Raw genomic sequence first — 12,238 nt, 5'->3', positions numbered from 1 at the left:
GATGTTAATGCTGACAAAAACAGCAGGATGAATTCTGAAGTGTATATGGCTATATTATCTGCTCAGATTCAGCCAAATCAATGGAGCTTCACTCTGCAAATAAACAATGACCTGAAGCACACTGTGAAAGCAACCCAAGACTTTTGTAAAGCAAAGAATAGGAATGTTCTGCAATGGTCAATCACTTGACCTCAATACAATTAGCATGCATTTCATTTACTGAAGGCGAAACTGAAGGTAAAATGCTCCAAGAACAAGTAAGTAAGTAAGGTCTGACAGAGCATCACCAGGAAGGAAACTCAGCATCTGTGATGTCTATGGGTTCCAGACTTCAAGCAGTCATTGACTGCAAAGGATTTGCAACAGAGTATTAAGAAGGACAATTTAATTTATGATTATGTTAGTCTGTCCAATTACTTTTGAGCCCCTAAAAATGGGGGGTACTGAATGAAAATGTTTGTAATTCCTACACCATTCACCCGATTTGGATGTAAATACACTCAAATTAAGGCTGAAGGTCTGCACTTTAAGCTCATATTCATTATTTCATTTCAACTCAACAATATGCTGTGTTGGACAAAATAACAAAAACTTTGTTGATGTCCAAACATTTATGGACCTAACATACACACACTGACCACACTCTTTGCAGTCCATGTTACACACTTGGTCCATTTTATCAGTTCCACTTACAATAGGTGCACTTTGTACTTCCATCTGTTTCTCTGCATACTTTGTTATTCCCCTTTCACCCTGTTCTTCAATGGTCAGGACCCCCACAGGACGACCACAGAACAGGTATTGTATGGGTGGTGGATCATTCTGAGTACTGCACAGACACACATCAGTGCGTGGGCGTGCTGGGGGCTTTTCCTTCATGTAATAAATTCCTGTAAACTCAAAGTCTTGGCCCGTGCAGTGTGCTTGCCGGTCGATGAGCGCGGCCGCCAGCAGAGGGCGCCCGCATCCTCAGGTCAGCCTGCTGTCAGCGGGAGCGAGATGCCGCAGTTGTCAGGGCAATGGCGTCTTATCTCCTGCGAAGTGCTCTCTGCGGCACTGGGAGATGTTGCTGTGAGCGAGTGAAAGAGCTAAACAGTTGAGCAGATTCATAAAACTGCTTTACAGCGAAACGTTTTAAAGGACGAATTTTAACAATGTCATCAAGCGATGCAGCTGTCCGGATTTCTGGATGTTCTCAGTTATGAGCACTGAAAATTACGCCGCACCGTAAATGAGAATGTAAATGTTGACGCCTGTGAACGCGCTGTGAGTACAGAGCTTTTTTGCTTAGGTTAGCAAGCTAGCTTGTGAGAAACTGTACGCAAGTGTTCCTAAAGCCGAGAGTACTCCTGTAAATCTACGGACAGTTTAAACGAATGTGACTTGGTATCGAACTTTGGTTAATATCTTTTTATTTATTTGACTTGTCTTTCATTAGCTCTAGTAGGTTAGCTGAGCAGCTAGCTGTGTGACGTATGTATGTTTTCATGCGTGAACTTTCAGCAGCTGCAGCCACCAGCTGTGGCGGAGAGAGAGCCTCTGATACAGACCTGCTCCGCGCAGGATCCGCTCGTGTAGCTGAACTAAACAACAACTAAATGTGACTAAATGTATCTCCGCCGATAAGCAGAAAAATGATGGAACCTCAGGAAAATACAAACGATGACTCCGCACCATCACCAGCTCCGCCGCCGTTACCCCGAGAGAGAATCCCGGTGCAGAAAAGCAGTGTGTGTTCACGGTCCTACTTTATGGTCGTCATGGTCTTCTTCCACGTGTACGTCCTCAATGTTATTGCACTGCTGCTGTACGTGCATTACAACAGCGGGTCGGAGGCGGGCAGCTCCAGCAGAGACTTCAGCAGCAGGAGCAGCGGCCACAAAGTAGCAGAACCACTGGATCCGCAGCCTGCTGACCCTGGATTTACACGAAGAATGCACCTTCCTCGGATTGAAGGAATACGGGTTAGATGATGATGATATTCGCACCTTATATATTGCATAAGAAGGCACACTGCAATATTAAAAAGTGATAGTTCATATAGGGCTGGGAGATAATGATCCAATTCAATATCATTATATTTTCCAAAAATATCATGTTGTCACCTTATCAGATGACGTTGTCATCCGTGTTAGCATTAATAAAGTTAACGAACCTGTGCTTCCTGATTACAGGTATTTTATGAAAGAATGTCTTACAAACCTGACAAAAAATTTTTGTTCAGTTTTTTTAACTTCTAAGTAGCTTTCCAAAAAAGGACACCTTTTTCAAAACAGGCTGAAGCACCCTGCAAATTATATACATTATAGTGAACTGTCAAGTCCTAAATATTGTGAGTGAAAGGGGAATTCCACTCATTTTTCAAAATGTCTGCATAATTCAGTGGTTGAGATATACGCAGAGTCATTCAGAGTGGTTTGATGTAAACTCACAGTCTCAGATGTCTTTACAGTGGGGCTGATAGGAACCAGGTGTTCTGATGTCTACAATGCAAATAAAGCCATTTTATTTACTACCTACATATGTACATATGAGTTTTTATATATAATGCTGATGATCCTCAAATTGGAAAATCTGAAAAAATAAGTTTTCTTCGAGGACTGTTTTGCCTTATATCACCCTTCATGTATCCCTCCACCATGAATGGATTAAAATAAATACATTGAAATACATTTAGATCAAAAGTTTACCACAAAACTATCATAAAACAGGGAGTATATTTAAAACCACTTCTTGTAATAACTTCCTGGGAGGAAGCTTTAAGAGGTGAACATCTGGTTCCTATCACCACCACCGCGAACAATTCTGACTCTGTAAGTGTCTCTAGAATGGAGCATTTCACACCAAACCACTCTGAATGATTTTGCTGATATGTTATTTGTAAAATTGTGCAGAACATTTATAAATCAGTGGAGCTCGCCTTTAAGCACACAAATTAAAAAAAAAAAAGAAAACAGACTGTTTGTCAACATTTATGGCCGTTGTACCATTGTTTTAGTGTTCATTATTGATCAAATAAATAATTTATTATATAAATTTTGGCCAAAACTGAAGAGAAGTATCACAGTGTGTCAGCATGAAATAGTATATTGCCCAGCCCTAATTTATAACACAGTTTATGAAGAGATTTCTCTTTCTTAGGTGGGCCATGTCCAAAAAGTTTCTCTGGTGCCAGGAAAGATGCATGAGATGAAGACCCTCAGTCTAAAGCCCCTGCTCTTTGGTAATGAGTTGTGCTTGTTTTATGTCTGTCCACTGAGTCCTAGTGTTCGTTCTTTTTGTGTTTGACACAGACACGTCATTGATCTGAATGTTGTGTTGGTGGTGTTGTTTTGTGTGTGTGTGCATGTGCAGAAATCCCTCATTTCCTCTCAGAGGAGGAGTGTGCTGTGGTGGTGCGTCTGGCTCAGCTGAAGGGCCTGATGGAGAGTCAGGTAATGGTGCCTGAGGGACAGGAGGAGCTAAACCAGCAACTCAACCTCAGCCCTGAAGAAATCTTCCATTTGCTTGACCTCAACCAGGATGGCCAGCTGCAGCCACATGAGGTCTGTGTGTGTATACAGTGAGGATTAATCAGTATCAGGGACTTTGGTTTTTGTTAATATACTTCCAGTGCATATTTCTACTTCAAAGTTATGCACATAATGCTTTTGACTTTGTACTTATAAAAATGAAATATAAAAATCGTATGTGTTCACATGTAGAAACAAATATATATTTGAAAAACGAAATTGATGAGCAAAAACTGTTCAGACACCACAAATTACTAGCATTAGTACTCTGTTCAAAAGCTGTTGTTGGCAATTACAGCTTTCAAGATGTCTACGTTAGGGAGTAATTAGCTTTTTGCAGTGTTCAGTTTTGGCCCATTCCTCCTGGCAAGCCGTATTCAGTTCCCCAAGGTTAGGAGGGTCCATTGCAATTTCAACATCCTCGTATTATCAAAACAAATGGACTGACAGGGATGTTTAAGGTCTTTGCTAGGGCTCCGTAGCTTTTTCCATTCGAGTAATTTGTATAATAATGTTGTCTTTGAAGCTCCTTCATCTTCACCATGATTGATACTTGCAATGTTCCCAACCAATAACAATGCGTTTTATAATGACACCAGGTGCAATTAGCACAAGAATATTTATATTTTTATGTTCGTCATGAATATCTAGAATTCAATTTTAACACATATTATTCACATATTTGTTTAATATAGTGTCTGAAAGGGCTGGACTAAATGCAGCCTTGGGCTTTTGTCCAGACCACCCCTATACAACCCCAGTGAACCCCTCCAGTAACACACACACACACAAACATACAACAACCCCCACATAAATGTAAACTTGTCAAAGATGCTGTAGTTGGCTGAGAACTGGAGTGACTGCTAGTTAGCTAGTTAGATAATTTGCCATTGTGTGACAGTACATTAACATTAAGCTAGTTGTCTGTAGCCTTAGTACGAGCAGACTGAATGAACTTACTAACTTGTTCCTTCTGCACTTTGGCCCTGAGGTTCCCTGCTCTTATATCTAAACAAATCGTGTACTTTCATTTTTTTCATTTCTTTGTTTTTTTAAGTAACTTTCTGTTTTTTTATCTTGTACCCACCCCTCCTCTTTTTGCTTTTTGGAGGTTTTACATCTCAGTCTAGCTAGCCTTCACAGTTTACCTTTGCTGGCTGTTATTATTATATTTTGTTTGAGGGCAGGGGCATTTGTATGATTGGCCAGTGGCCACACGCTGAGAATGCAGTGGGCCTATAACGTTTCGAGATATGCGCACTTTCATTTTATATTATATATAATATTTTAGAAACAAACATGCATATCTTTGTTTATGCTTATTAATGTATGCTTTTTTGTTCATGTTTGTAAGTACAAAGGCAAAAGACGTTACGTGTGTGAATTTGAAGTGGACCAGTATGCACTGGAAGTTTCTTAAATAACAAAAACAAAATTGTCTGAATACTTATTTCCCGTCACTATAGGTGTGCATGTGTTTTATATTTCTGTTACTGCGCCACCCCTGTGTTTGTCTCCAGGTGTATTGTTGCATATTGTTCTGTTACCTTTGATATGATATGTAATATGCATGCTGTTCCCCCCGTGCTGCAGATTTTGACACATTCTCGAGTGAGAGATGGAATCTGGTTGACTCCTGAGAATCTTAGGGAGATCTATGCTGGCCTCAAAGCTGACCATGATGGGAATGGTAATGACCAAAGTTATGGATGTTCAATACTTTGCAGGAAGTTTAGTGTAAAATTAACGCAATCAAAAAGAATTATTTGTATACTGTGGCCAGTCAAATCTGTATAATTAGTGTTTATATTTAATTTAAGGTGTTATTTATCTTCTTCTGTGTGTATTTTCTTCAGGCCTGTTAAGTTTGGAGGAATTTGGGCAGCTGAGCAATGATGCATTCCAGCGTTTTCTTCTTCAGCGTGGTGTAAAGAGGAGCCAGTTGGTGAGGAACAGCAGGCACACATGGCTGTATCAGGGACAAGGAGCACACCAGGTCCTTAGAGACCTCCGCAACAGGTATGACTCTGTCACCTTGTCCATTCACCAGTGGCCATTTATCTAACGTTTCTTTAATGAAAAAGTTTGGTGAAAAAACAAATTCACACAATATTCCACTAACTATAAATGTGGTCAATCAGCACAATCAGTCAATCGTGTTTGTTGCTTCTTTAGTTCTGCATTAAAGCTACAAGGCTAATGCACAGGGATCCTCACATACTGGAAAACTTGGAAAAACCTGGAAAATGAGAAGATTGCTAAAGTGCTGGAAATTAGTGAGGTCCTGGAAAAGTGTGTAGTTGGGCTATTGAGCAAATGAGATGGCATATTTTAGCTGTTGATGCCCTGTTTATGTAAAATTGTAATGCTGTACTGTCATATGAGGGATTCGCTGAATACCAAAAAAATTTGAATATGCATATAGTAAAATGTGTTGGATACTACGTCCAGTAACAATCTGTGTAAAATTATTATTATTTATTTATTTTTATTAATTAATTAATTTTATTAATGTCACTAAAAGCGCCATTCCCTAAAAGCAGAGGGAAAAAAAGATTTAGGAGAAGTGATAGTCACTGTTTGTCTTTTCACCCAGCAAAGTCAGTCTACATACAGTTATTTATTTTATTTTATCTAAATGTATTTTGCAAAGGAGATATTGCCAAGAAGCCAGCATATTTAGAATTCTGACCAGATTGGGAATTTGGTGTAAAACATGAATATTAAATTGGTCTTATATTGTTTAAATACAGTCCTTGAAAGCAGAACTAGTGTAAAGGGGATTAAATAATATTGTATAATATAACAATATTCATGGGATTATTATGAATAATAATATAAGGGTAAGAATGTGCCACTGTTTCAGTCAGTCAGTAAAGGGTCACTATGGGTCATAATACAATTAAGTTGTATTGTTGGATTGTTGACTTCAATGTTAAGGATGCTGGTAGATGACAGTCATTCTAGGATGAGCAACAGATGTCATATATCAGAGCCATGGAAAATTATGGAAAAGTCCTGGAAAATAATTTTCTAAAAAGAGAGGGAACCCTGTCGAGCTGTTAAGTAATTTCAAACAGATTTGCTAACATGTTGTCTGACACTGTATCACATACTGTTATCTTTAAAAATGAAAAAAAGGTACATAGCACAGCTAAAAAATGTAGCAGCCATTAGAATTTTTTATGAATCTCTTTTTTTCTGTTCTTGTAGAGTCATACGTTTAACAAGGCTCCCACCTTCTTTGGTGGAGTTGAGTGAGCCTCTTCAAGTAGTGCGCTACGAGCAAGGCGGTCATTACCATGCTCATCATGACAGTGGACCGGTCTACCCTGAGACAACCTGTACACACACTCGGCTTGCTGCCAACACCACCTCACCCTTCCAAACGTCCTGCAGGTGAGCCACTGCAGAGCTGTCTGTCAGCATTAATGCATGTGCTGATTAATCGACTGTCTATTAAGGCATTCACTCCTCAGTGAATTAGTAGATTTTCCTTATACCTGCAATTCACCCAAAACATATTCACATATTTGAATATTCTGTTTGAGGGCTTTATATTGCATTTGCAGGTATATCACTGTACTGTTCTACCTGAATAATGTAGAGGAAGGAGGTGAAACCACTTTTCCTGTGGCAGACAACAGGACCTATGAGGAAGTGGTGAGTCTTACTGGCTAAAATTGTTTGATTGTGTTGATTATTGTTGCTGAATTAGTGCACTGGTCTGAAAATAACTTCATGTTTGTGTGCTCTGCAGTCACTTATACAAAATGATGTGGATCTGTTGGACACTAGGAAGCACTGTGATAAAGGCAACCTAAGAGTAAAGCCCATCAAGGGGACAGCAGTGTTTTGGTACAACTACCTCTCTGATGGCAGAGGTACTGAAAAAAATGATTTTTATAGTGGCTGTAGTGAACTGTTTTCCTAGTCTAAAGACTAGTTGTCAGAGATGTCTAACCTTTCTTCTGTAGATCTGCCCTCCTGACCAGTATAATCCAATCTTAGATTCTACTAGACACCTTAATTAGCAGATTCAGCTCCTTCTTCTTGAAATCAAATGCTGTAGGATAGGAAAATGTCCAGGAGCAGTACTGGGTATTGCTCAGGTGGTTTCTTATACTAACATTTGTTATCTGTTAACTTTGCTTTCCCCTCCCTCTACAAAAAAGCAAATTTCACCTTTTCTGATAAATTCTCACATAAGCTATTTTTTAGTGGTGTTTACATTTTCACATAGCACAGAATTAGTAATAGATAATAAAATTAATAATGGGTACATAAAATATTTAGAATGTTTTCCTGTATTTTTCTGAAATTTACATAGAAAGTATTTGGCCCCCAAGAATATTTGACACGTTTAACCATTTAACTTTTGATGGACAATCATGTTCTTTAGGCTACTTTATAAAATGTTTAACATAAACATAAAAGTTTGAACACCCCATGTCAAATTACATGTTTTGTTGATTTTCTAAGTAAAAGGAAGTTAACACATCCTCTTAAAGGAACAAACTTAAATATGTTTAACATATGGAGAAAAATACTTTTTGTTTCCTAACACAGTAAACTGAATACATTTTAGATATGGCACAGGTGTCCAAATATTTTTTGGGGTCACTGTAAATTCAATATAGACTGATTCAACATAGATTGATTAGTGTCCAAATTTAAATTAGTCCAGTATATTGCTGCTGTCTGATCAAAACCTTGTATCTCCAGAAAAAAAAAAACTTTACAAGAGAAGGAAATGTTTTTAACTTTCAAAGTAAGTTAATGTAACAAGATTTTATTTTAAATCATTTTGGACTTTTTCTGTTGGTCCATTCAGAGTGACATTTTGACACAGTGTAAACGGCAGCAGGTGTTTTCAAATTATTAAAAAAAATGTAAAAAAGAGGATACAAAGTTTTGTTCCAACAGCAACAACGTATTCAGGTACTTGCTTTTGAGGTATGTTCTTCATTAGACTTTGTATCTGTGTACCAGCTTTGTTTCTGTTTGTGCGTCTGCTCTATTCCCCTGCAGGCTGGGTGGGTGAACAAGATGAGTACTCCCTACATGGAGGCTGTGTGGTTACTCGAGGAACAAAATGGGTGGCCAACAATTGGATCAACGTAGACCCCGACTATCATCGACAGACCCGCTATCAGCAGCTCGTCTCTCAGCAGGAGACTCAGGAGCAGCAACTAGAGACAAACCCAGAGCAGAATACAGACACACACCAAGACCTGTAAATACACACACACATAGAAAAACACAGTGTTAGAACATGAACACGCACATACACACTCAGGCACAAACCATAACCTGCAAACACATGCATGTTTATTGGCACACAGAAACACACTACACACTTAATTACATGTACACCAGAGGTGTTCAAATCCAGTCATTTCAGCTTCATGGTGATTCTCCTGAAAAGGCTTACCTTATTCAACTCATTTGGTAATTGCCAGGTTTAGTTGATGTGCTAGAGCAGTCAAATCACCAAACCTGGCTGGATACTGGACATACATATGCACTCAAACACATTCTGTCTGTTTCTGTACTCGTTTTAAAATGCGCCTGTTAAACTTGGACTCATCATTTCCCCTCTGAGAAATACTCAATGCCATGTTAAGATCCATTCCATTACCTTATTAATTCAAGTGAAGTTAGCTAGGTCTGCCCTTCAAGAGGCGAGTGAACATAAGTGTCACTTTAGCTGGAGAACTTGCCCTGGGCTATGATGCAATTACTTTTTCAAAGAACAAAGCTTTTTATAAGCCATAGCAATAAAATATGAAATCATTCACAGTTAAAAACTATAAAATTCAATTTGCAGTGCTCTCTTTTTATGTTCAGACAGCTCCCTCTGTTATATGACTGCCAGTCTGCTGACTTGTTTGTTAGCAAGCTAAAGGCTACACAGCTAGCAAGAACGAAAAGAAAAGCATCACACTACTGTTATTATTCACAAAATGTATGCATGTTATGTTCAGACTTCTCAAGGGAATTATTTGCATTACAAAAATTTGCATTACAAAAATTTGCATAGCTAGCTAATTAGATCACTGAGGCTAACCTAGCAGAGGTCGAGTACATTCTGATTGAAAAATCCGCTCCTTGCTGTCCCCTTCTCCACTTCCCCCCTTGTGTAACGTAGGTGTGATGCACTTCTGAGTGGTAAGTCAAAATTAGCGAGTGCATGTTGGCAAAAGTATTGAAACAAAGACCATACCTTAACTTCACCTACCTGACATTTTAGCTGCAGTGTTTAAGGTCAGCTGCCTGTTCGAAGCCCTGAGCACAATGACCCAAATGCTCCAATAACAAACCCAAACATTGGGTTGGTGTGCTGTACCTGTGTTTGATTATTGCGTCTCTAAAATGTCCTATGTGTTAATGTTTATGTGCACACTGTTGGAGAGTATTCTCCCATCATTGACATCGTTCTACAATGCTCACCCTCAATTCACACTGTTATTCAGTATTAGCTCACAGTTTACACTGTTTTGTTTTATATTCACCCTTTATTCACACCGTTATTCAATGTTTACCCTCTATTCACCCTGTTATTCAGTGTTCATGCTCTATTCACACCATTATTCAATGTTCACCCTCTATTCACCCTGTTATTCAGTGTTCACCTCCATTCACATCGCTTTATAATGTTCACCCCCCATTTACACTGTTCTGCAGTGTTCACTCACACTGGTTCATTTGGTTTATCAGTTCCTGTTCTGGAACAGATGAAGATAACTACCAAGTTTAGAATGTTGGTGTGTGTTAGGGACCACATAAAGGTCCTCTTAGAAGGGGTTCGCACTGTATTTTTCAGAAGGTGGAAAACGAGGCACACTGCAGTCTTTTTTTAACATTGTGTCTGGATGCTTGTCTACTTGTTGCTAAGAAATTATAGCATTGTAACAGTCAAACAGCTGTGCTAGCTGGCTGTTGTTTTGATATATACAGACAGAAAGCTCGGTCACATGCCCTTTTAGAAAGGGATTTATAGTTAACTAGGAAGTGTGGTGCTCCTACTAAAACAAGCTAAATAAAAAAGCTGCTTTGTGCTAATTTTGATCTTTAAAATATGCAGCTCTCACTGTTTTGATCCAGTTGATCAGCAGAGAAAAATGTTCATGACGTAGGCTACTTTTTCCACTTGGTGTGCCTGGAGCACAGCACACAACAGACAGCAGTGCAGGGTGTATAAAATGTGAAAGTCAAGTGTGCAAAAACAGCACACAAAACCTCTCCAATTGAAAACTGTAGAAAAGAGGTGACTCCTTCAGCTAAAAAGTGCATGTGTGAACCCCTTCTTAGCCTATTATAAAATACATTGCTGTTTTGCAGTAACTGGAATTAATCAAAGGCAGAGCTGACTTAAGCTCACCAGACAAAAAAGTAGTTGCATGCATCATTTCTTTGCTAATACGTTAAACATCCTCTTTCCTTAACAACAGTCCCAATCCTGTCAGGTAATTTCAGAGTTTATGTTTGCCTGTTTCAGCATTTCACCTACTGTAATTGGGTCTGGTAAAATTGCTGGTCATAGTGTCCAGGAGTTCCATCATGTCTGTTGAACCAGTCACATATAGACACCCTACAGTTGTCATGCTGATATGTGGGAATGTCAGCGTTGTGTTCTGCTAAGACATGAAGCACAAAGTTAGTGGAGGGGTTGGCTAAAAGTGGGCTAAAATGGACAGTAATCCTTAGTGACATTTGCGCTATCATTAAGGCATTTGGATGGGGAGCCAGGGTCACATGTATGAGTTGTCTCTTCTTAAGCCCATTTTCTTAGTCTGTTATTTAGTCTTTAGCAGCATGTCCTACCTAAAATTAGATTTCCAACCAAATCTGCTTTAGCTAACACTCAACACACACACACACACACACACACACACTAGCACCTTGTAAACACACACGTTGTAAACATAGATCTAGAGATACATTAAAAAAAAAAACTTGGATAACACAAGCACTGTTTGACCTGCACGATACATACAGCCTGTGGTCCCATATACAGCGTGCGCATTCAAGACTGAGTGAAGCTTTACCTAACCCTTACCTAGACTGATTACATGTGTTAGGATGGATTCAGGGACAAGAGTCTTGAGATTTATGCAATTGTGAAAGACAATGTTTTTGTTTCTCCGTCCCTTTGTAGAGTACTGAAGGCACCGTTATTTATTTATGGGAATGCAGCCATATTTTATAACCTTTGTTTACATAATTATGCACTACAATACCTCCTAAGGAGTGTGAAAGAATGTTCACTAGAGTTTTGATAAACGTATGTATACGTTATAACACTTCTGAGGGAAACAGATGTCGTCTGCATCAACTGGTTATAGTTCAGTTTGGTTTAATAGTCATTAGTTTATTCCTGTAGACTTGTTATCGGAGATGTGTATGTTACATCAAACGCTACTGTCTACTGATATGATCTGTGATCTGTCATGTCTAAACTGATCCTTGCACAGTCATACTCTTTGTTGGGGTTGCGATTATTTTTAACTTGTTTGTGTTGATAATTTTTAGTCAGATTTTCCTTTTTTTTTACTTGCATCCAAAGAAGTTTAATGGCTGTTTAGACAGATTTATTTTATTTATGTTATTTATTGTAACAATGTTGCAGTGTTCTCAGAATGCAAAGTCACAAATAAAAAAAAATGGGATTTATCTATAAACATGCTAAGATGGTACGTTTTTTAAATAAAGTGGAAAATATG

At 38.7% G+C, this 12,238-nt stretch overlaps 1 protein-coding gene across 1 annotated transcript; it reads left to right on the top strand.

Moving 5' to 3' along the window:
- Window positions 1-747: 747 nt before the first annotated feature.
- p4htm (prolyl 4-hydroxylase, transmembrane (endoplasmic reticulum)) lies at window positions 748-9,451 on the top strand. The gene is made up of 9 exons (XM_036570866.1): window positions 748-1,964; window positions 3,142-3,223; window positions 3,355-3,545; window positions 5,106-5,202; window positions 5,369-5,531; window positions 6,726-6,911; window positions 7,085-7,175; window positions 7,273-7,396; window positions 8,544-9,451. The coding sequence occupies exons 1-9, from the start codon at window positions 1,635-1,637 to the stop codon at window positions 8,750-8,752; spliced, it is 1,473 nt and encodes a 490-aa protein (XP_036426759.1). The 5' UTR covers window positions 748-1,634; the 3' UTR covers window positions 8,753-9,451.
- The last annotated feature ends 2,787 nt before the right edge of the window (window positions 9,452-12,238 follow it).

The sequence above is a fragment of the Colossoma macropomum genome, unplaced genomic scaffold (genome assembly GCF_904425465.1).
Source record: "Colossoma macropomum unplaced genomic scaffold, Colossoma_macropomum, whole genome shotgun sequence".
NCBI lineage: Eukaryota > Metazoa > Chordata > Actinopteri > Characiformes > Serrasalmidae > Colossoma > Colossoma macropomum.
This window is presented reverse-complemented; position numbering and strand designations above follow the sequence as displayed.